We start from the raw sequence: 25190 nt of genomic DNA on the forward strand, positions 1-25190 counted from the left end.
ATCGCCACACAGTTAAAGTGCTGCATCAACTTACAATTTACGGTTTAGGCGTTTAGCAGATGCTCTGATCCAGAGCCACTTACGTGCAAAGAGCGCCCGGGCAAACTGTGCAGCATCTCCGGAGGAAGACTAGGAAAAGTTGCGGAAATGAATGCCTTTTAGTTGCGTCAATTGTTTTATATATATATTTATTTATTTTTCGAAAAGAGGGGAAGATTTACATAACGAAGACGTCGACCGACGTAAGCAGACGTCTTGCACTAACTACACTGAACAAACCTCGGATCGAGGCTATATAGCCTCAGTGTCATCCCAGCTTCCGAGTTACAAAAGTGGCCGCTGCGTTGTTTGGTCTGACTGAGGAGGTGTGGAGACAACTGGAGGTGTGGAGACAACTGGAGGCTGAGCTGGGTGGGATTCTGAGGAGGTGTGCACACAACTGGAGGCTGAGCTGGGTGGGACTCTAGAGTGGTGGTGGTGGTGACAGCATGGACGAGGCGGACGATGGGAGGAGACGGGACCTCATCTGCCTTCTGTGGCTTTAACCTCCTCCAGGGCTGCTGCTGGAGCCGCAACAGGAGGGTCCAGCCAGAGGTACGTTCTGAGACCCCCAATACAACCACCCTCCTCATCATTATTATCATATTTATTTTTTTACAACATTGTCAGCTTGTAGATCAGTGTTTCCCAAACCCATTTTGGGGGTATTATTTCAAAAGATTATTTATTTATTTATTTTTCAGAATGGGATCTCTGTTAACAGTTCAAGAGAGCGGTCCCGCAGACTGTCTGGAGCTTACCAAAAGGATGCTCTTTATTAAGTCGACGTTTCGGTCGTTAGACCTTGCCTGTCCTGAGGGACCTCTTTCTTTGATTTGCCCTTCTGAACATTTGCACCTTTTTGGTTGCCTTACACCTGTCACCAACCTTTGAGGTGTGCATTGGCCTTCTTCGTCTCCTTATTAAAGAAAGAAAAATGTTCAGGAGAATTTCATGAATTAAAAAATATATCGTCGTTGTCGGGTGAAGACCTTTTATGTCCAAAACCTTTGGTTTTGCATTTATCATTTTAACAATGATTTAAACTAGTGAAAACAGCCGATCTACAAGCACACAACGCCTCGCACCGCGAGGCGTTGTGTGCTTGCGAGGCGTTGTGTGCTTGTAGATCTGCTGTTTTCACTACTTTTGTGCGACGGCCTTGTATGATGAAGCAGGGCTTTGCTTTGCGAAAGAACGTACACATTTGAAACTTGGAGATACAAGGTTTCCACCCGACAACGACGATATAATAGATTCCATAAAAGTAGTATTTCACTATTTTGGGTCCAAGGGAGACGTCACATTTCTCTTTTGGGTCTCGAGCTAAAATGTTTGTGAACCACCACATGTTGTAGATGGTCTATATTTGCCAACATCGTACGACGAAGTATAAAGTATAGAGCTTAAGTGGTCAAGCCTCCAACTGGAGAATCGTTCAGTTCTTTTTGGCTACCTTGGTGTCTGGCAGTCCTGGCTCCATATAGAGTGTCAGTGAGGTTATGCTTCAGCTATCACCGCAGGCTGCTCATTTAAGGGAATGAAAGTGTAAAAATGGACTTGTTAACTGTCACAAATTAACACTAGGGATTTTACTGTGTACTGTTGGTACGTCACCTGGGTGATAGACGCCATGCAGGCGGTAATGTGTCCTCCATCTGCGCTCCAGCAGAGAGAGGGGGGGGGCATGTGTGGTTTAATTCATTGCTCCTGTTAATTCATTGCACCTGACAATGTGGTTTCTTCTCTTTAGCACCCGTCTTCTAATTACATCTAATGTTTCACTTGAAACAATTACAGTTCCCATGGGTTGTGCTTCTTAATACAGTGGTTCTCAAAATGGGGTCGGAGGACCCACAGGGGTCATTGAAGGCAGGGGTTCCAGGGGGTCCCCAGCTAAATGAGCTGATATACTGTCCCGGGCCAAATTCTGTCCATGGAGTGAAAGGAAATGTAAATTCAGGCTGGAAGTATAGAGCAAATATGCTCAGCCAACATAACCCGAATAAATGAAACGGGACGGTCTAAAATTGTGCCATTTCAGCAGAACTGTACTATTGAACAGCTTGTGTTATTGATAATCAATTTGACCTATGGGTTAATAACCTAGTTCTGGCATGGACAAAGTTAAACATTAGCATGTCTCAGCAGCGTTGTTACCTCCCAGTTGTAGGGTTCTATTCCAGCGGTAATTCTGGATTATATGAGCAGGCACTGGGTTCCTGCCAGGGGGTCCCCGCAGTTAAAAAATGTATGGTTAACCTTCACCATTATTACACGTACATGTAGTAAACACAACTAGAGAACGTACAAGAATGGCTATATTGAAGCTCAGGGTTTCACTGTTATCTCTTTTATTTTATTTTATTACTTTTTTTTTTTTTTTACACATTTTTATCCCACAATTTTGTAACCCATTTTTCACCCAGTGCCAATTGCCTATGTAATCCTGGGCTCTGCTCTCCCTCTGCCGCGCCTGGGGAGACAACGGACTGACCTCATGTCCAAGTTGTTTCTTTTCACCTGACAGTGGAGATTTCCCTGGTTTGGACGCAGCGCGTGGAAGGAACACGTTATTCCAACCAGTTCCTTTCCCCTCCATCAGGCGCCCCGGCTGGCCAGGGGGAGGAATTATTGAGACCAGGATTACTGCATGTTTTTGTGAGGGTATCAACCCTAGGAGACACGGGGAGAACATGCAAACTCCACACAGAAAGGCCCTATCGCCAACCCCACCTAGGGTGTTCACTGTATATTCACTGTTATCTCTATACCGACAGTTCACAGACAGTACAGAAACTCTTGTCTTGACCAAACAACAGACCATACACTGTACCTGACCAATACAATCTTAGATTATGGTCCCAAGGATACAAATGTGATCAAAAGGGATCTGTGGCATATCATCATAGAGCAGTTTTTCTCAACCACTGTGCCTGGGGACCTTTGGTGTGCCCCTGAGAAGGGTCAAGTGTGCCCCTTGAAACTGCCTGAAAGCCAGTATTGTATTTATAATTTTAAAAATGATTTAAACTAGTGAAAACAGCCGATCTACAAGCACAACACAACGCAACGCCACAACGCCTCGCAGCTTGTAGATGTGCTTGTAGATCTGCTGTTTTCACTACTGTTGTGCGACAGCCTTGTATGATGAAGCAGGGCTTTACTTTGCGAAGAAACGTACAAATTTGAAACTTGGAGATACATGGTTTCTTTCCAACAGTGACGATATTTACACCTCCGTATTATGTTGGTGTGCCCATGGATTCTTGGGACATGAAAAGTGTGCCCAAAAGTGTGTCTATGTGTGTCTATGACATAGAGGCTATTGAAGAGAATCTATAGAGAGAATCACTGGTGTGCGACGTTATGTTATGATGCATTCTTTGTGACTCATGAGATCTGAAGGAGCCTCCCACCTCTGAGAGGCCCTGATAGGAGGATGGACGATCCCTGTATAGCAGGGACGTGCAGAGAACGTTAGAGGGGCAAGGGCTGAAATTTCCAAAAGGGCCTTATGGTGAAAATATTGAAAATAGCAGACCTTCAAGCTGTCGCGCTGCGGCGCGTTGCGAGCTTAGAGGTTGGCTATTTTCAATGCTTGACTTCTACACAGAGAGGGCAATTCTTTCAACATAAGATGTTGCATTAAAGTTCCGGCATGGAAAGGGGGCATTTGCGTTTCTTTCACCATAGTAAAAAATCACACCCAATGTGAAGTGAGCGGTGGTCGTGCTTGCATAACGTCTTCAGACTAGGATTTGAGTCTAGGATGTACAGGCTATGCTACACACACACGTTTTGCTATGGCAAAACGCTGAGGAAAAAGGCTACAGACATACGACATATGACATCTCTAGACAAACATGATGCTACGTACACACAGGAAGGAAATAGGCTACAGACACAGGCACAGCCACTCTTAGGAGCGGTTTACCTCCGCTAAAAAATGCATTTGTGGTCTGGAGAGGGCACTTTTTGCAGACGGATAAAAGGGCCCCCTTTGATGTCTATGTGTGCCGGCTCTTACACCGATATATTAGATTGAGTTCTGGCTGTGCTCGGGTTATTGACGTTAAAAGAGAGAAATGAGACCTGTGGCAATAAATGAATGCCCCAGCTGTGAGGAGGAGTACTGGGAGTGATGGGACTAGATGAGAGGCCCTACAGCGGCTGATTGCTGAAGCAGCACACACAGCACTGATGGATAATAATAATCCCATCCATCTCCTGTGTCCCTTCCTTCTGTGCTCCTTCAATCAAGCAGGTCGCAGTGCTGATTGTTAGTCCAGTGGTTCTCAACCTGTGGGTTGCGACCCCCAAGGGATCCCCCACGTGATTCCCCCCAGTAAAGTGACAGTTTAAGGACTTTAAGATCTTTTTAATAAAAAATAAAATAAAAACTAGAACTGCACTCTGTCGAGGTGCAAACTTGCACTTTGTGCAGAGCGTGCCATGAGGTACGCTCACCACTGGCGATGCCATGCAGTGACATCACCCACCACTGGCATCACCAGGAATGCTGGTCCCTCATTGGCTGTTAATGATGACGTTGCCAGAAATGCTGGTCCCTGATTGGGCTACGGCAGTGGTTTAGGCAGCGGGCCACAATTGTAGTCAGAAATGAATAAAAAATGTCATGGTTAATTGTTTGACCGTTTGCTGTGTGCTATACTGTATGTCCGATAAGACAAAACAATGGACATGTATGTCCAATAGGCTATGGTAACTTATCAGGGCCTGCTTCATACTCATACATTTTGATGTTTTCTGTGCCAGTCCTTTATAGTGCCAGGCTTAGATTTTGAATATTAAGAAAAGAGGAAGTAGATACAGTATTTATGTTCTGCAAGGGTCATTGGCATGGAAGCGTCTTTGCGGGAAGAGTATTTGAGGCAGGCTGGCAAGGTGACGTGTTTACGTGAATGAAAGTTTTTTTTTTTTGCACCCGATTGTTAAAGTGATCCCTAAAGTGATATGTTATAATAACCCTCTTTAACCAAAATATACCATTAACCCTATTAGTGCCTATCCCGAACAAGTTCGGCTTTATTTCAATCCAATCCAATATTTTATTTGCTATTTTACTTACCCCAAGCTGCTTGGAGCAACGTGGGAGGTCCTTGCTCGTCCAGCGCTAGCCAACGAGAGACGCTAGATGGTCCGACGATTTATTCCATTGAAAATGGTTTAAAATAAAGTTTAGAGCCCCCCAAAAAAAACTCAATCTTTACTGTCGGCGGCGCGACGTATTCCAGGTTGCCTATCCCGAACTAGTCCGGGATATTTAATAAAATGAATTATTTAATCGGAGGCCTCAACGAAGCCCCGGTCTAAACGTCCATCCATGGTCCGGGCCAACACTCGGCCATACACGGGCCGTAGTCGCGCTAACGGCCGCATCTAAATCACATCTTTAGACAGGATTTTCTCCGGATTGTGTTCCCAGACCCAAAGAGAAAGTTTTTTGCGACTGAAATAGATTTAGATCGGGCTTCTAAATGGGTTAGCATTTTGGCTACGCTTCCTCCTCTAGTCACCCATAGCATTGGCTGGAGTGAAATCCCAAGGCACTTGGGACAGTGTCGACGGAAGCTAGAGCGAAGGTCTATAGAGACATTTCTGGCACTCTAGCGCCCCTTGTGGCCGGCGGCACTGTATGAGTTAAACAAATTACAATATATTCCTTTGAGAGAAAAAAGTTCATATTTCCAACCCATGGGGGAGCCATTGCATTGTCCGTGACAAGCAGTGATGACGTAGAAGATGTTTTTTAGCTGGTCGGGCCCATAGGGCTAATATGGAACGTCAAAACAACGTTCTCTTTACAATATTTAAAACATTGTCTTGATGCTCAGATTAACTGTAGTTAGTAGTGTGGTGCTTTTCTGTTCTGTTCATATCAAGTAGGATGTTTTGCCGTGCCTGTAAAGTGTTTAATTCAACATTTAAAACGTGTTTACACCGCCATTTTATATGGGCCCGACCAGCTAAAAAACATCTTCTACGTCATCACTGCTTGTCACGGACAATGCAATGGCTCCCCCATGGGTTGAAAATATGAACTTTTTTCTCTCGAAGGAATATATTGTAATTCTTTTTAATGGTATATTTTGGTTGAAGAGGGTTATTATAACATAATAACTCATCTGGTGCCGATCCCGAACTAGTTCGGCTTTATTTCAATCCAATACAATCTTTTTTTTATTAATTCACTTACCCCGAGCTGCTTGTAGAGTCGTGGGTGGTCCTGGCTCGCTAGCCGCTAGCCAGCTAGCCGTTCTACTCTGTCCGACGATATATTCCATTAAAAATGGTTTAAAATACATTTTTGAGCTCCCCAATGTTCACCCGATGTTCGGCGCCGCTTCCGATGAGTACACGAGTGTGCCGATCCCGAAGTAGTTCGGCTTTATTTAATTAAATGAATAAAATGATAAGAGGCCTTCTGAAGCCTGGCCTGATTTTTCTAGCTACTAGCCGAAAGCTAGCAACCTCCCGGCCGGCCTTAATTTGCGAACGCAATCGCCAATCTCCGCCTAATCCAATGAAAGACCGCATCTTTAAAGGCTTATATCTCTTTTTTGTGTTTTAGGGAAGCGGCGCGAGGTTTATTTACGGCGAAATCGCCCAAAAATGATCTTTTAGATGACAAAATGGGAATAGCCATTCTGTTAGCATCTTCATCCGGGACATTTCCATGCCGTGCATGAACGTGAGCACGTCAGGTCCTGGAAGGTGAAGTCCTGGAAGCTAAAGCGCTCGCCTATGAGAGATGCGCTGGCATTCTTTGGCCCCTAGAGGGCGCTGGCACTCAAAGAGTTAAAGCCTACGTGGCTTACTAGTCAGGGATCACTTTAAGAGTACTAGATGTGTTTGAAGTGGATGATGATGGAGGAGATGGAAGATGGACACAATCCAGGTGAATCAATTCTTTGGAGCAAATGGACAACATCCACTCAAGACCCAGAAATGGTTTCAAATGGATGGATGAACTGCACTCAGAATTCATCTGTTTAGCGCTTGTATGTTGCCGAGCTACCTATAGCCTGGGATCACTTCCAATTTCTGGCTTTTGATCCGGTCGGGAGCGGATGGCGTCCATGTCATTTTGTAGTCAAAACGGACTACACTTTGGCTGGAAACACCAAACCGGAATCAGTTTTAACCCAGTTAGCGCATGCGTAGCCTGGTGACGCGAGGTTAGCGCAAAAAAAGTTGTTGTTTTGGGTTGATTCCGGTTTGGTGTTTCCTGCCAAAGCGTAGTCCATTTTGACAACAAAATGACGCAGGATGCCATCCGGTCTAGACCGGATCAAACGACCTGTTTAGTAAACGAAGACCAGGATTTCTCCCAGAAAGCCTGGTGACCCGAGGTTACGAGCTACCTCAGAAGATTGACTTCCATTATTCTAAATAGAGGTGTCACCTAAACCCTAACCTAAACCCTAACCCTAACCTCAGTGGGGGTGTTTCTGAATAGGGGTGTTTTTAAGTGGGGGTGTTTCTGAATAGAGGTCTGCCCCCCTAGTTCCATAGTGAAAAAAGAAATTGAAACATTCAAAATGGTCATCCTGTACAACCAACCATCCAATAATAATTTGTTAATACATTGGAATATGGAATGCTCTCCAGGGGCCACAAGAATGCTCCGCTTGGGCCGAATTTGGCCCGCGCTGCGGGCTGCCAGTTGAATATCACTGGCCCTGGGCTACTTAAACAAAACGAGCTTGTAGATCGGCTATTTTAAAAATGTTTGCCTCTTTCTTATTTGACAATTTGTCTTTGTCTCATTGTCTGTATGTAGCCTATGTGCTGTATGTATGTCCGTCCCACACTTGGCTCACATCACAGCCTGAAAAGGTTGAGAACCACTGGAGTCCTCTGTTACTTGATGGCGTGGGAACGTATGTGTACGTGGGAGCACGCTGTGTGCACGGTGCACGGTCCTCTCCTTTCAAGCCTCTCCTCTCCTCTGCCCTGCCCTCCTCTCCCCTCCTCTGCTCTCCTCCTCTCCTCTCCTCCGTGCACGCTTGTAGCAGCTCGGTGTTCATCCACGCATCAGTCATTCGGCGTGTGCTGTGCCTGTGTGCCTGTGTGTGTGCGTGTGTGTGTGTGGGTGACGACACGAAACCGACCAAAACAAATATATAACTGGGAGTGCAAGCTGTCAGCGGCAGAGAGGACATATAACAGAACAGGTGGCTCCTCCAGACCGCCGCACTAAACAGCTTGCGCCCCTCGTTAATCTGCGCCGCTGACGACATCACTTTAATTGACCCTGGATGCTGGATCTATGCGTGAAATTATGAGCAGGCTATTCATTGTGACAGCGTTTGCGTCGGGAGCGCTGGTGTAAAGTAAGATAGCAGCCTACACTAGACTGCACTCGGAAGTTTGTCTTGGACACATAAAAGTCCGTATACGTGCAGCTTGTTGGATTGACACGCCGGTGGATATAATGGTTTTTTGCACCAGGGTTTCTATCTTGGATTTTATCATTTCCCTTTTTTGAGACTATATAGGCCTGCTACTGGACTATTATCTATTTGGAAGTAACATTTTTACTTCTAAAAAAAAACAGTATGCTGCCAGAAATAAATAACAAGGTGAGGAATGTTGCTTGCTGGAATGTGTGAATTCATCTATGCATGGTTTTATCCCCAAATCTTCATTAAAAAAGCTTTAATATTTAATGTGGCATTGGAAATATAGGTATTTTATTATACTTTATGTGTAATCCTCTCTGTAATATTTATAGCTATATTGTATTGCTTGTATAGCCTACATTTTAATCAACCAAATCAATAAGCATTTGACATATATGCAAGTAAGATGATTTCTTTTGAGAATTTGTGTATTTAGGCTAGGCTACTTATGTGAACTTAGGCTATATGGTCTGTAAACTGCTGTGTATGAAAAGATGGGGAATTCCCCAAGTTAACATAGGCTACTGTCTGTCTGTATAGCCTACCAAATCCAGCCCTCATTGTGATCATAATATAGGCCAGTGTTTCTCAACCACTGTGCCTGGGGACCTTTGGTGTGCCCCTGAGAAGGGTCAAGTGTGCCCCTTGAAACTGCTTGAAAGCCATGTATTGTATTTATCATTTAAAAAATGATTTAAACTAGCACACAACGCCTTGCGGTGCAAGGCGTTGTATGCTTGTAGATCTGCTGTTTTCACTACTGTTGTGCGACAGCCTTGTATGATGAAGCAGGGCTTTACTTTGCAAAGAAACTTATTTGAAACTTGGAGATACAAGGTTTCTTCCTGATGGTGTGCCCATGGATTCGTGGGACATGAAAAGTGTGCCCATGCAGAAAAAAGGTTGAGAAACACTGGTATAGCCTACCAAATCCAGCCCTTGATCTCATTGTGACCATAATATAGGCTAATATGATCCAAATTCCATAATTCTATTTGTGTCGTTCTTTAGCCATGCTTAGCCTATTTGTTGTGTGCTGACAGTCGGTGTAAGTCTATACTAACTGTATGTGTTCCGTTCCGGTGTATTTTTCACACCTTAAATAGCAACCAACAAATTTAACTCCCATCTCTTTTTTTGGACCTATATGGATCTGGCTGTACTGTCCATTGTTGGAATGTTCACTGGAAATAAAATAATGCAGTGATATAGATTGCAGACTATACTAATAATGGTTTCATTGATCAATTTGTATGTGTTTGCGGCATTTCAACGTGTAGGGTTGTAAGCAAAGACAGGGTGTCATTTTCATAATGAGCAAAGGTCTATCAATGATCATTTAATCATTTTATAAAAGGATCATACTGTATCTCCTCTTGTAGCCTATGTCAAAACTGTATAGGCCTACCTTTCAGGATTCAAAGTAAAAAAATGCAGATCTATAAGCTTGAAACGTGCTGCTTCGTGCCATCTTTCAAGCATGTAGATCTGCTACTTTTGACGGTTTTGTGTGACACCTTTGTATGATCAAGTAGGGGGCATTCATTTTGTTTTTAAGTTAGAAAATCGTGATAAGAGTTTGTTATATGTTTGATATCTGACGATGCATGTGAGTTGAGTTTTTCACAGTCTAGCAGTCTGCTGTTGTTTACCAATTTACGGTTAATCTTGGTTTTACTTCATGACCTTGTGACCAACTGGCCCTTAAACTTGGCCTTAAGGCTTAAAGAACGTGAAGAAAGCCAAGGCTGATCTCACACACGTGTTGGGATGATCCCCTCTCCCCCTCCTGGCCTCTCAAAAGTCCCCATTCCTATACTCTGCATACTCGTCATCACACGTGCACTGTGCAGGGGCGTCACAAGGGGTAGGAAAGTGGGTTACTAGGGCCCAAGGTGGTGGAGGGGCCTTAATTATTTTATACTTTAGCTATTGAAAAATAGCAGATATACAAGCTCACAGCGCGGCACCGAGTGCCGCACTGCGAGCTTGTAGATCTGCTATTTTTGAAAAGTGGTGAAAATGTGTGCAAATCTTTGAATAATATATGTTTTTTAAGCGAACATTTGTATCTCAAATTGTGCTTCTGGGGGGTCCCTGGAACTAAATGTTTTGAGATAGGGATCTGTGGCCAAATACATATAATTTTGGGGGTCCTTGACATGAAAAGGTTTGAGCACCACTGACATATATAGGTGTCTTGCGCACATTTTCACGATTTTTTCAAAAATAGCAGATATACAAGCTGACAAGCTCGCAGCGCGGCACTCGGTGCCGCGCTGTGAGCTTGTATATCTGCTATTTTTCAATAGTTAACATTCATGGGGGGCCCGCAGTGAATCCTTGTACCCAGGGCCCAGAATTTGGTGTGACGCCCCTGGCACTGTGCACAGGAGAGCCTCAGTGGGGGGTAGTTATACATTGGCAAAAAAACAGTCACGATTCACATTGCTGTTACTACTGAGACCTGCTGCCTCCATACCTGAGTTTTACCACCTTAGTCCTGTTTCAAAAATAGCTTATAGGCTACAATACAAGATCTTCTTTTTCTTTTTTACATTTATTGAAAAGAAACTTGAAATTCTTTGAACATTCTCCACCACAATGACAGGCCTAAAACAAGAAAGTCTGGTTGAAAGTGAAACCACTTAAACCCCATAACACTTAAATGACCGGATTCCCAAGTGCTCTACATACTAGGCCCCCTCAACATGTTGTTGTGTGAGGTTGTACTGTAGATCTGCTATTGCAGAGGAATATGGATGGATAGGGTTCAAGTGTTTAAAGCGTTATTATGTCCTTTGGTGTCTGGTTCTGCAAACCTATGTGTAAAGAGGTGGATCGACTGATACTCATAGACATTCATGACACAATAAGATGGCTCATTGTGAGCATCTTTGTCTTCCATTCAGTCCAGCAACGTGTGTCTATATTTGGCCATTTCATGTCTCTCTCTCTCTCTTTCTCTCTCTCTCTCTCTCTCTCTCTCTCTCTCTCTCGCTCTCTCTCTCTCTCTCTCTCTCTCTCTCTCTCTCTCTCTCTCTCTCTCTCTCTCTCTCTCTCTTTCTTTCTTTCTTTCTTTCTTTCTTTCTTTCTCTCACTCTCTATCTTTCTCTCGCTCTCCCTCTGGCATGCTGCAGTCACTGGTTGTCCGTTGGCACATGTGGTGACAATGACATCACCTTCACAGGTGACCCACATTACAGTAACTGGACAGCATCCCTGCTCACCCGTCTCCTGAGAATGACACGGGACGTTATTACCATGCACTGCTTCTCGAACCGTTCGTTAGTCCTTGAAAGTGCACAAATGGAACGGCTCCATTCGGCAAACCCATATATGGAGATCCATATTTGTACACTCTCAAAGCTGCAGGTCCGTAAGGAGTCCGTTTGGAACCCCTCAACGAACCTTGAGGGTCCCTGGACCCCACTTTGATTGATTGATTTGATTTATTGAATTGCTTTCAGTCAACATAAAGGAGGTTAAAAAGACAGATGAGGATCATATACACATCGACTTATTTCCACTGTGGACCCCTTACACAAATCGACAAATACTGACAAACATAAATACAGAATACACATAATCAGATGTTAGTGTGTTTTCCCTGACGTCACAGTGAAGTCAGAGAGTGATGTCAGAGCGGCAAACTCAGTCTGTTAAATTGGTTCCCCTGACACTCAGTGATGTCACCTGTGATGACACAGTGATGTGTCAGGGGAACCACAGTGTCAGGCGTGACAGAGATACGGGCAAAATGTGCCGGTTTTCATAGTTAACAAATAATACTGTATGTGGGTTTATTTCTATTTTGAATAAGCACTTGAGCCCTATATACAGCATCCCTATTCTGGGGGTTGAGCATCCACGGAAAAGAATGGATCTTATGAGCTTGAAGACCTGCTATTTTCGGTGACGATATTTAGGTGTGCAGCTAAAAAGGGAGCGGGATCCTAGTATAGAACCCTAGGGGGCTCCGGTCACCCAAGAATAGGAATTAATAGTCTCTCTACAATTGAGTGGTTAGTTGAATAATGCATTTTGGCCTGATGGTCTGGCCATTGGAGCATGCTGTAGATTATCATTGGTGCATTGAAGTTATTTCCTCACACACACTAGCACGCACGCACATGCACTGTGACGCGCGCACACACACACACACACACATACACACACATCCCCACCCCAGCCAGACTGAAAGGGTGGTCATCTAGAGCCCGATTTATACTTGCACAGTGCGTCTCGCACCGAAAACAGACAATCTAAAAGCTCACAACGTGTCGCAACGTGACACATTGTGAGCTTGTAGATCGGCTAGTTTCCAGTATAAATCAGGCATATAAGCTCTATTCCACTCATTCCAGTGTCAGCCACATGTCACCAGATCATTAATCAGATCTGTTTCTTTTTATAACATATGGAAAAGTATGGAAAGGATTTTCCTCTGAGGGAACAGTAATCTATAGGTTACATCGGAGCGCTCTGTGGGTTCACAGTCATGCAACGCAATAACAAGGTAACAGCAGCTATATATTTCATTGTACGATGAATAGTGAAAAGGTGACAAAATGCTTTTTTGAAAATCTTAGAATTTTCATTTTGCTTTCTGACATGCCCAAAAGTGACACCAGGCTAAAAGTGTTTTAGTTCCTTTCCTTTGTAGAAAGAGTTCCTCAGGAGAACTTAAGTGATCTGTTGAAAACATAATTTGACTTTACTAATGCATGACACAAAGTTTAAAAGTGTTTGCTGACCCACACATATCAGCTCAAAAAGAAGAGCATCTGTGTGGATAGCACCAGCTCTGACCATGTCAGCTCAGTTACACTCCATCGTGCTGCAATGTACTGCGGCGAAAATAGCTGATCTACAAGCTCACACAGGATGCAATGCATTGTAAGCTTGTATATCAGGTCATTTCACTTCACTGGAAAATCTGTTTTCCAGAGTCACAATTTTATACAGCAATGTATTGATTTTAAAAAGAAAATGTTCTTCATAATTTGTACTTAAAGGGATAGTTCACCCAAAAAATAACCTTTTTCCTATCGATTACTCACCGCATGAAGTCTTGAATTCATGGATATCTTTTAGTTTTTGCCGTATTCCTAAGCCAGTAATTTGATGACCAGCCCTACTGTATGTTCCCCTATGGAACACTAAGAGCCCGCTTTGTTCCCTATGGAGACACAATAGCGTCTCCTCAAATGACTGGCTTAGGAATGTAAAAAAAAAATCGAACCTCTGTTCGAAGTGGAGCTGTGTGTGTGTGTGTGTGTGTGTGTGTGTGTGTGTGTGTGTGTGTGTGTGTGTGTGTGTGTGTGTGTGTGTGTGTGTGTGTGTGTGTGTGTGTGTGTGTGTGTGTGTGTGTGTGTGTATTGCAGTTGATGCTCAGGGCAGGCTAGACTCAACAGCACCTCTCTGGTCACCCAGGGTTACTACATACAGGCTACATACAGACCCACCCACCCACCCACATACCCACATACCCACCCACATACCTACACACACGGCCACGTATAGGGGAGCTTGTGTTCCACACAGCTCCAAAAAGAACAATCCATGAATTCAAGTTTCCATGGGGTGAGTAGTCATTTTGGGGGGGAACTATCCCTTTAGGTATATCAAAAATAAACCTACTATTGAATACTTAAAGTGACCCCTGACTAATACGACAAATATGCCTTAATACATTATAATTGTCCTCTATAACTACAATGTAAAATTAAAAACACCTTCAATATTTTATTTCTTCAAGAAATAGCTAATCTTTCACTCAACAGGAGAAATGCCTGTCGCAAGTTGATGATGTCATAAATGTCATGTGTGATCTAACCCTATGGAATTTATGGCATGCATGTGCAAAAAACACATATATTGAGTTGATGCTCATATTAACCATATGAAGTATTAAGTTTGTTTTTATTTTCACATGCATGACATAAATTCCATAGGGCTAGATCACACATGACATTTATGTATTAAGGCATATTTGTCGTATTAGTCAGGGATCACTTTAAGTGTTTTTAAAAGCAAATACTTCAGTACTTTAACTGAAGTACAAAGCTTTCACTTGCACTTGAATCACATTTGACCAGGAGTATCTATCTATACTTTGACTTAGGCACAGGGATTTTGTCCCACCTACTGGTTTATTATCCTCATCATGTCCACACATCAACACACATGCAGCCCTGCTGTGGCCTGGCTGAACACCTGCCCCCACACACACACACACACTAGCTACCGTATAGCGGTGATGATGGACCCTCAGGGACTTTTCCGAGCGCCTCTATTTAAAGATCACGGTTCTAGCACTTCTCCTAGTCTGGCTGTAGAGCCGTGCTTGGCTGCTCCCACACACACACACACACACAGCCTGTACATATCTGAGAACACCCACCACTGTGCGGGGCTCCACCATCCTGACAACAAACAAATGAAAATTTCTGAGCAATGGCATTTTGAACTTGCAAAGTGTTGCATGTTATCACATTAAGATATGAGTCCTGAGGCTTTAATGGCACCACGGTTGTGTGCAAACAAACTGAAATGGAACTGATTGGAATACTGATGCTTAAGACCATAATGCACCAGTGTAACTATAGTCGCAACATCTTGAAACAAAACCGCTTTAAAGCCAGACCGCACCAATGCAGTTAACTGCCATTGGGTATAATGGTTAACTTGCAATTAGTTGCATGTTGCAAGGAGTTGCAAGGTGTTGCATTGGTGCGGACTGGCCTTTAGGTTTGGTAAAATGATGTGTTTACATGAAAATAGACGATTTGTGTGTGTGTGAATAAGATTAATTGTCACTTATTTCACTGACTCGTGGTATTCAAAACCAATACTTTCCATTACGATTTGTCATATTTTGATACCGATCCCTCTTCCAGTAACACATTTCTATAGCTATCATTGGCCGATACCGATATAAGCGGACCAACATAATCATGGGTCATTATGTTTTATTTTTCATCTTGTACCATTTTATTGTGGGCTCGCCTATAAGGCGAGCACACTTTAGATATTGTCATTGTGGGCTCGCCAGTACCTGGCGAGCACACTTTAGATATTGTCATTGTGGGCTCGCCAGTACCTGGCGAGCACACTTTAGATATTGTCATTGTGGGCTCGCCAGTACCTGGCGAGCACACTTTAGATATTGTCATTGTGGGCTCGCCTATAAGGCGAGCACACTTTAGATATTGTCATTATTTACTAGGCAGGCAGTCAGTGCAAGTATCAAAAAACTTCGGTTCCTTTCTACTCCTACATACTTAGTGAGAAAATGAAAATAAAAACATCAATGTGTTCAGCTTACAGTGGCGAAGTGTGCTATTATTTTATACAGCAATCGGCCAAATGGTGGCACTGTAGGAAGCCTTCGAAAGTGCGAACTTTGAACAGGTATAGCTCATGCTGTGTTTGAGGTCCAGCCATGAAACCTGTACACACGTATGCGTCTCCTCATGCCGAACAACTTTTACCCTCTGACTTTTGACCTCTGACCTTTAGGTCTCCCAGAATTTGGAATTATATGAAAAACAGTAAAAATCTATCTCCTCCTGGGATTTTCGCGTTACGCGCACGAAACTTTTTTCACATGAACTTTGGACCAATACGGTCAAACTAGTCTCGGCGGATTTCTTTTAAAGTGAAATATAATTTTTTAATAATTCAATCAATATTGCGGTTTTATGCAAATTATTCTTCGGCCTCTAAATCATACATGCAAAGTTACACGTTCATGGCATTTGGCAAAGATGTGGAGGGTTAGTCAAAGTATCACTGAAACCAATTTTGTTCCAATCGGCCAAAGGGGGGCGCTATACGAAGCGTTTGAAAATTCAAACTTCAAACGGGCATAAGTCATGACTCGTTTCGTTTGAAGACATGCAACTTGTTACACGCGTGCTTTGACTCAAGCGGAAGACATCTGTGTCGTTGTTAAGTAAGCTCCGCCCTTCGATTTTCCGCCATTTTGAGCAGTTTGTAAAACGCGTAAACCCGCTTTTATTCTGGAATTTTCGCTCCACGTGCACAAAACTTTTTTTACGTGAACTTTGGACCGATATCTAAAGATCTGTCAGATCGGATTTCTTTAAAATTGAAACATGCTTTTTTAAATAAATTCAATGAATATTGCAGTTTTATGCAAATTATTCTTCTGCCTCTAAATCATACATGCAAAGTAACATGTTCATGGCATTTGGCAAAGATGTAGAGTGTTAGTCCAAATATCACTAAAACCAATCTTACCCCAATTGGCCAAAGGGGGGCGCTATATCATTTTGAGCAGTTTGTGAAACGCTTAAACCCGGTAGGATTTTTTTTTGCAATTTGCATGAAACTTTCTACACACAATCTAAGGACCTTTATCTAATATGCCTATGAAGTGCACACACACACACACAAAAAAAAAATAATGAATATAGCTGCAAGCAGCGATAAAGTGGCCAAAGCCAAAAACACCTCAAATCATGAACACAGCCTGCAATGTGCGTGAAATCTTGCAAACACATTCCCAATAGGTCAAGGAACAGATACCACCCTTCTTACATTGGCCTTGTAGTACCGGCGTAATAAGCCTGACAACGCCACCTCCCGTAAATAGAGGGGACAGGAGGAACCCCTTAACGTTTAGACCTTTTAAATATACAACACTGTGTAGTGTGACCAAACTTCCCCTTAAACAGGAACAATTCGACAGAGGCACTTTGTTATGAATAATAGTACAAATCTTTATTACAAAGTAGCTACCAAATACAATAATGTAACTTCAATAAAAGCATCAGGGCAAAACAGGCAAGTATGGCAAGACTTAATTAATAAGTGACAAATTAGCAGAAAACTCTCCTATAAGGAAGGGCGGGTCAGCCCGTGCACACTATGCTAATTACCAACAATGCTAGGGAAAGAAGAGGACAGGCCTGGCACCAATATAACTCATGCAATAATAAAAAAGATTCAATACAAAACACGCAGTGCCAGGGATTAAACGTACACACCAGTAAAAACCAAAGGTCCCACAGTGCAGTCCCAGGAGAGAGGAGAAGCTATGTGCAACAGGGCGGACCCGGCCTTGAACAAGGTTACACTGTAACAGAGGGAGGAGAGAAAACCAATTAAAATATGTCACTGTAAATACAACCTAAAATCATGCCAAACTATCGTACCTCAAATAAACAAATAATAAACCAAACAAATCAAAATGGTAAAATAACAGTGGGGAAAAACAGTGGCTGGACTGGTCCTTTGTGTTGCAGGTAATGCATACACAATGCAAGGGCAAAGGCAGGGGACCATCAGCACCAACAGCTACAGTATCTCTATATCCAGATCTCACAGGAACCGGTGAATTCAGCACAGCACTGGAGGTTGCTTCATTTGTGAACATGTGTTCTCGATCTCTTTCACCCTATGAGAGGGAAATGCCATTCTCTGCACCAGAGTCAAAAAAGGCTTTCTGAAGGGAGGAACCAGGCTTTTATACTTCCTGGTTCCTATCATGTGACTAGGTCAGGTGCACTCACCTGGATTCCCACATTCATCCCCCCCAAAAATTGTCGTCGCCCCGACGATCAACTGACTCATAACAGTGGCTTAAACTGTTGTCTCAAGACCCAATAGAGCAGCAGTCCCTACCACCCCCGCATTGTGGCTTGCCACTGTTGACCTTGGCAGATTGTGTGGGTTAGGATTCCTCCCAGCGGTAGGCCGGGTAGTGCGTCGAATGGTGGGCATCTCCTGGCCACTATGGGATGAAATGGAATCGTCTTCAGGGGCCTCGTGTTCCACTCTATCCATGCTCTCGGCTCTGTTGAATACAGGGGGCTGTTGAGTTGCAGCAGCAGGCCGAGTTGGCATTTCCCTACCAATCCATGCCAGGGTGTCCTCGTCTCCACTACTCTCAGGGTCCTTATCTTGGTGGCTAGACTGAGGAGATGGCTCTGTCACCTCTGGCACAGAAGGTAGTGCCTCAAGTTGTGCTGCCCTCATCTCTGTACGGTGGACACGTCGCACGTTACCAGTGCCATCCGCTAGTGTAATAGTGTATGGCCCGCCTGGTTCGGTCGGCACTCTGGCCACTTGATAAAGGACTGGTGACCAAACATCCTGGATCTTCCTACGACCTTGACCGTGATGATCCTTTAGGTAGACCAACTGTCCCACCTTGAAACCTGGATCACGCACCTGTTGGTTGTGGTGTTGCTGGCGGTACTCTGCTGCCTCCCCAAGATTCTTTCGGGCTAGATCTCGTGCCACCTGAAGCCGTTCCTGGTGCTGACAGACCCACTCATCCCAGGACCTCGTATCAGGAGAGTCATCTGCCTCCAGAAGGAAGTCTATTGGAAGGCGAGGTGGTACACCAAAGAGTAGGGAGTAAGGGGAATGACCTGTGGAGCGATGGATAGAGGTGTTGTATGACCACACTAACTGCGAGATGTACTTTGGCCACATTCGCTTCTTTTCAGGGGGAAGAGATCGAAGCAGGTCGTGAAGAGTCCTGTTAAATCTCTCACATTGGCCATTTCCTTGTGGATGGTATGTTGTGGTCCTGGACTTCTCGATCCCGTGCAACTGACAGAGTTGGCGGATCAGGGCACTCTCAAAGTTCCTCCCTTGGTCTGAGTGTATTCTTTTGGGCACTCCGAACCGGGTAAACCAGTTGTCAACCAGGACCTTTGCTACGGTCACAGCACTTTGGTCTTTAGTCGGCACAGCCTGTGTGTATTTAGTGAAAACGTCAGTCATCACAAGCACATTCTCTCTCCCATCTGTTGCAGGTTCAAGCAGGGTGAAGTCAATGGCAAGTACCTCCAATGGCTCACTGGCAAGGAGGGCACCCTGGTAAGTCTTCACTCCAGGCTGAACAGCCTTGGAAAGAACACAACGTTGACAGTTCTGACAGTACTTCTCGATCTCCGTTCCCATCCCTGGCCAGTAACATCTTTGCCTTGCCAGGTCAGTGGTCCTTCGCACACCCTGATGTCCATGTTGGTCATGGATGCTGTTTAGAAGTTCCAGGTGAAGGCATGCGGGAAGAAGAAATTGAGTTAGTAAACCCCCTTGTGGTGCATTGATCTGTCTATACAGCAGGCCGTCCTTCTCCAAGATACGATCCCACTGCCGCAGTAGAAGCCGAACATCTTCTGGGAGCTGTGACCGCTGTTCCTTATTTGGTGGCCTTCCCACCCTCCAGAAAGAAAGAAAAGCTTTTAGAACTGGATCAGTACTCTGTAAGGTTACCAGTTCAGCTGTCGTTCTACTGGGCAAGGCGCCGATCTGCAGCTGTGTCACAACCTCAGGTTCCTCTTGGATCTGCTGGTCAGGCTCCTCAAGCCGTCTCACTGGGTCACTGTACTGGCGGGAGAGTGAGTCAGCATTCCCGTTGTTCTTTCCTGGTCGATAGTGCACTGTGAAATCAAAGGCTGCCAATTGGGCAACCCACCGTTGTTCTACGGCACCCAGCTTGAGGGTTTGAAAGTGACTCAGAGGGTTATTGTCAGTGTAAACTTTGCATTTGCTACCCAACAAATAGTCTCTGAATTTCTCAGACAATGCCCACTTCAATGCGAGGAACTCCAATTTCATAGAGCTGTAATTCTCCATGTTGCGCTCAGAACCCCGCAGTGACCGACTAGCATAGGCCACAGGCTTTAACTTGCCCTGCTGCTCTTGTGAAAGGACAGCTCCTAAGCCCTGATGACTAGCATCCACCTCCAAGACGAAGGGCTTGGTGAAATCAGCAAAAGCCAAAATAGGTGTACTCGTGAACATCTTTTTCAGGTCACTGAAACTCCGCTCGCACGCCTCGGTCCACATGGTGGGCAGGACAGCGGCGGGCCTCTTTCTGTTTTCTTTGGCTACTTTGATGACATCAGCCACCAGTTGGTGTAAAGGGGCAGCTAACTGGGCAAAGCCCTTCACAAAACGGCGATAATAGCTACAGAAGCCAAGGAATGAACGGACCTCCGATACATCCTGGGGCCGCCTCCAGTTTGCCACTGCCGAGACCTTCTCTGGGTCAGTTGCTACTCCTTCTCTGGACACCCGGTGTCCAAGATACTGCACCTCTGTCCTGAAGAACTGGCATTTGCTCAGTTTTGCTTTCAGCCCCTTCTGTTGTAGTCGACTGAGGACCATCTCAAGTCTCTTCAAGTGCTGTTCGATTGAAGTGGAAAATACAATGACATCATCAAGATAAAGCAGAACAGACTGAAGGCTTTGATCACCGAAGATCCTTTCCATGAGCCTTTGAAAGGTCCCAGGGGCATTGCATAAGCCGAAAGGCATTCGTTCAAATTCAAAGAGGCCAAAGGGTGTACAAAAGGCTGTCTTTGCTTTATCAGCTTCAGCTACAGGGACCTGATGGTAACCGCTTGCTAGGTCAATGGTGGAGAACCACTGAGCACCACAAAGGCCATCCAAAGACTCTTCAATACGGGGTAGTGGGTAAGCATCCTTCCTTGTTTTAGAATTGAGCTGCCGGTAGTCCACGCACATCCTCAGCTCTCCAGTCTTCTTCTTCACCAAGACAATGGGGGATGCGTAAGGACTGCTGCTCTCCCTGATCACTTTACTATCAAGGAGCTGCTTGATGTGGTCTTTCACAGCCTGCCACTGAGTAGGGGGTATTCTCCTATATCTTTGACGGATTGGGGCCTCATCAAGAAGGGGTATCTCATGTGTAATTTCATCAGTGCACCCTATATCTCCCTCCTGTTTAGCAAAGACTTCGCTATACCTCCCCAATAACTCCTTTGCCTGTTTCTCTGCTACAGGTGGGAGTTCTGGCCAGTGCAACGCTGCAATGGAGTCAGGGATGGTCGGAGGAAGCCCTCCTGCAGCCTGTGCACTGACCAATGTCACCTGAGCAACCTCTTTGCTACCTTCCTCAAAGTGTAGCTGAGGTTCCTCTACTCCCTCAACTAGATGTAACACTCCTAATACCTGCTTGGAGTGGACAGTAGCCCCCGTAGCTCCAACATTAACCACAGGTACATATGCCACACCATTACTGACAGTCACAAGGGCGGGGGACATCAACAGACCAGGGGCAAGATCTGAGCCACCAGGCTCCAAGAGCATAGTTTTTGTCGGGGCATGGGGAACTTTTGGGCAGTTAACTTGAACAAATTTGACAGACCCTGCTGGTATAAACTCCCCTGCCTTGTCAAGAACACGGACACGGCCCTCGGGAAGCACTGGGCAAGCTTCCATCCTATGACAGTGGCGTAGGGCTGACCCCCAGCTTACATCTGCCTGAATGGTGGATAACGAGGCAAAAAGAGCTTCCCCATGTTCAATGAATAGTTCTCTATAGCACTCTATTACGACATTCATCCCTAATAACCCTGGGACAGCGTGTTGCTGTGGTGTACAGGCAGTGTCTTTTATAACCAAAATCCCACGACTTGGAATCTTTTTACCCAGAACCTGGACGTCCAACTCTAGGTATCCCACATAGGGGATAGCTAACCCATTAGCCGCCTTCAATGCCAACCACCCACATGACTTAAGTTTATGGGCACCCCAGGGTTTAAATATGTCATTAAAGAATGACTCTGTAATGGTAGTAACCATGGAGCCTGTGTCCAGCAAGCATTTCACCATTACCCCACCCATCTCCACCTCTACTTCAGGGCATCTACCTATAAGTTGCTGGGCAGCAGTCGAAAAGGGTGGAAACTGTGTAGGTTGAGCATTGCCAATGGTCTGGTTACTAACATTTGCACTGTTAACAAAACCCATACCTGAAGATCCCACAGCAGGGTGGGCTGAGCCTGATTCGGGCTGAACACTGGGCATGCTGGATGCACGTGGCCTCGGCCCCTGGCGACACTGGCGGAGGACATGTCCCGGCTGCTGGCAACGGAGGCAGATGGGCAGGCCTTCTGGGGTAAACTGGAGATTTGGTTTATAGGGACGAGCAGCAGGCTGGTCTAGTACACGTTCTATTTTAGATAGACTTTTCATAATGCTGTCAATTTGTGACTGCTGTTGCTTAAATTGTTCCTGCAACACTGAAAACTCAGATCCCTTCCCGCCTCCCACTGCATGACAGGCCCCCTCTACATCAACCCCGCAGTGATGAAGACCAGCCCGAGTCTGTCCAGAAGGCCGTTCCCCCTCCTCCGCCCACTTAATGGCTTCTTGACGTAATGCCAAGAAAGAAATCAAGGGGCGTTGCCTTACAATGCTCTTTAACTCTCGTCGCAAGGATACATCACGCACATGTTCCAAAAACTGGTCTCGAACAAGAGTATCTAGGTCTGTCAACCTATTTGGATATGCACGTTTTATATTCTCGATTAATGCCGATAGGGAATGAGAAAACTCTTTTAAAGACTCCCCCTCTTTCTGTTTTCGATCAAAGAACTGTTTCTGAAGGCTAACAAAAGAAGAGGAGGAACCATACAGCTCTTTTAGAATGGACAATATGGTATCTGGCTGCTCCCGTTCTGCCAATGAACGAAATCTAATTTCTGCTTTTGCTTCCCCCTCCAAGTGGTCATAAAGGAAGAGGGCCTTCTCTCTGGCACTCATGTGCCTATCTCTCAAACATGACTCTACATTCTCTAGCCAATCATGGATTGATTGTTCAGATTTGGAGCCAGAGAAATGTGGGCATCTCCTCTCTCTTTGAATATAGACAAAACGCTCAGCTGGTGGTGCGAGCACGTTTGGAGCCGAATTGTCGCTGGGGGTGAACCCGGCAGAATTTCTACTGGTAGTAGGAGTAGTATTACCTGTATCTAAGCTGGCACCTCTTCCTTGAGTGAGTTGCTCATTAGCCACCCTGAGCCTCAGTACCTCCTCACGCAGAGCCAATAGTTCCTCCTCCTGTTCATCACCCATTTCAGCAGCACCGTTTTACAACACTTCGCTATAATGACAAAGACAAAGGTTATCACAGCGAAACCAATAATGGGGTCCAGTCGCTGCCACAGGCCTTGGGTTCAAGGACGGGTCAATTGTGGCAATCCACGAGTCTTCCTCTGCCGTCCAACACCAACCACTGTTTTCCCACTCACCAAAAATAAAATATAAACCTAAGTTCATAAACAAAATGCCTCTTTAAATCCTGCCGACAACGCCATAATGTAGTACCGGCGTAATAAGCCTGACAACGCCACCTCCCGTAAATAGAGGGGACAGGAGGAACCCCTTAACGTTTAGACCTTTTAAATATACAACACTGTGTAGTGTGACCAAACTTCCCCTTAAACAGGAACAATTCGACAGAGGCACTTTGTTATGAATAATAGTACAAATCTTTATTACAAAGTAGCTACCAAATACAATAATGTAACTTCAATAAAAGCATCAGGGCAAAACAGGCAAGTATGGCAAGACTTAATTAATAAGTGACAAATTAGCAGAAAACTCTCCTATAAGGAAGGGCGGGTCAGCCCGTGCACACTATGCTAATTACCAACAATGCTAGGGAAAGAAGAGGACAGGCCTGGCACCAATATAACTCATGCAATAATAAAAAAGATTCAATACAAAACACGCAGTGCCAGGGATTAAACGTACACACCAGTAAAAACCAAAGGTCCCACAGTGCAGTCCCAGGAGAGAGGAGAAGCTATGTGCAACAGGGCGGACCCGGCCTTGAACAAGGTTACACTGTAACAGAGGGAGGAGAGAAAACCAATTAAAATATGTCACTGTAAATACAACCTAAAATCATGCCAAACTATCGTACCTCAAATAAACAAATAATAAACCAAACAAATCAAAATGGTAAAATAACAGTGGGGAAAAACAGTGGCTGGACTGGTCCTTTGTGTTGCAGGTAATGCATACACAATGCAAGGGCAAAGGCAGGGGACCATCAGCACCAACAGCTACAGTATCTCTATATCCAGATCTCACAGGAACCGGTGAATTCAGCACAGCACTGGAGGTTGCTTCATTTGTGAACATGTGTTCTCGATCTCTTTCACCCTATGAGAGGGAAATGCCATTCTCTGCACCAGAGTCAAAAAAGGCTTTCTGAAGGGAGGAACCAGGCTTTTATACTTCCTGGTTCCTATCATGTGACTAGGTCAGGTGCACTCACCTGGATTCCCACAGCCTGTTATAGCGCCACCCGCGGGTCAACTTTTGCACAACACATTTTTGGAACCAAATGGACCAATCTTTGACGTCACTAACGTCAAAGAGAGCACTGCCTGCGATCTTGACATTTTGTACTTTTATAGCCATTGTTTTCTGGCTTGAAGCGAGCCCACAATTGTTTCGAAGGAACAATATTTTTCTAGTTATTTATCTATCAGGCAGGCAGGCAGTCATATCAAGTATCAAAAAACTTCGGTTCCTTTCTACTCCTACATACTTAGTGAGAAAATGAAAATAAAAACATCAATGTGTTCAGTTTACAGTGGCGAAGTGTGCTATTACTTTTTACAGCAATCGGCCAAATGGTGGCGCTGTAGGAAGCCTTCGAAAGTGCGAACTTTGAACAGGTATAGCTCATGCTGTGTTTGAGGTACAGCCATGAAACCTGTATACACGTATGCGTCTCCTCATGCCGAACAACTTTTAGCCTCTGACTTTTGACCTCTGACCTTTAGATCTCCCACAATTCGGAATTATATGAAAAACAGTAAAAATCTATCTCCTCCTGGGTTTTTTTCGATACGCGCACAAAACTTTTTTCACATGAACTTTGGACCAATACGGTCAAACTAATCTCGGCGG

At 44.7% G+C, this 25190-nt stretch overlaps 1 protein-coding gene across 1 annotated transcript in view; it reads left to right on the top strand.

The window, feature by feature from the left end:
* Positions 1-504: 504 nt before the first annotated feature.
* The window catches only part of dyrk4 (dual-specificity tyrosine-(Y)-phosphorylation regulated kinase 4), a gene marked incomplete at its 5' end in the record, with an annotated part of 71884 nt that continues 47198 nt past the window's right edge, over positions 505-25190 (top strand). The window contains one exon of the mRNA XM_080736382.1: positions 505-594. Within this exon, the coding sequence (XP_080592508.1) occupies positions 505-594 (90 nt within the window). The remainder of the gene's footprint in view (positions 595-25190) is intronic.

This window comes from Nannobrachium achirus, assembly GCF_963921795.1.
Source record: "Nannobrachium achirus genome assembly, chromosome: 11".
Lineage (NCBI taxonomy): Eukaryota > Metazoa > Chordata > Actinopteri > Myctophiformes > Myctophidae > Nannobrachium > Nannobrachium achirus.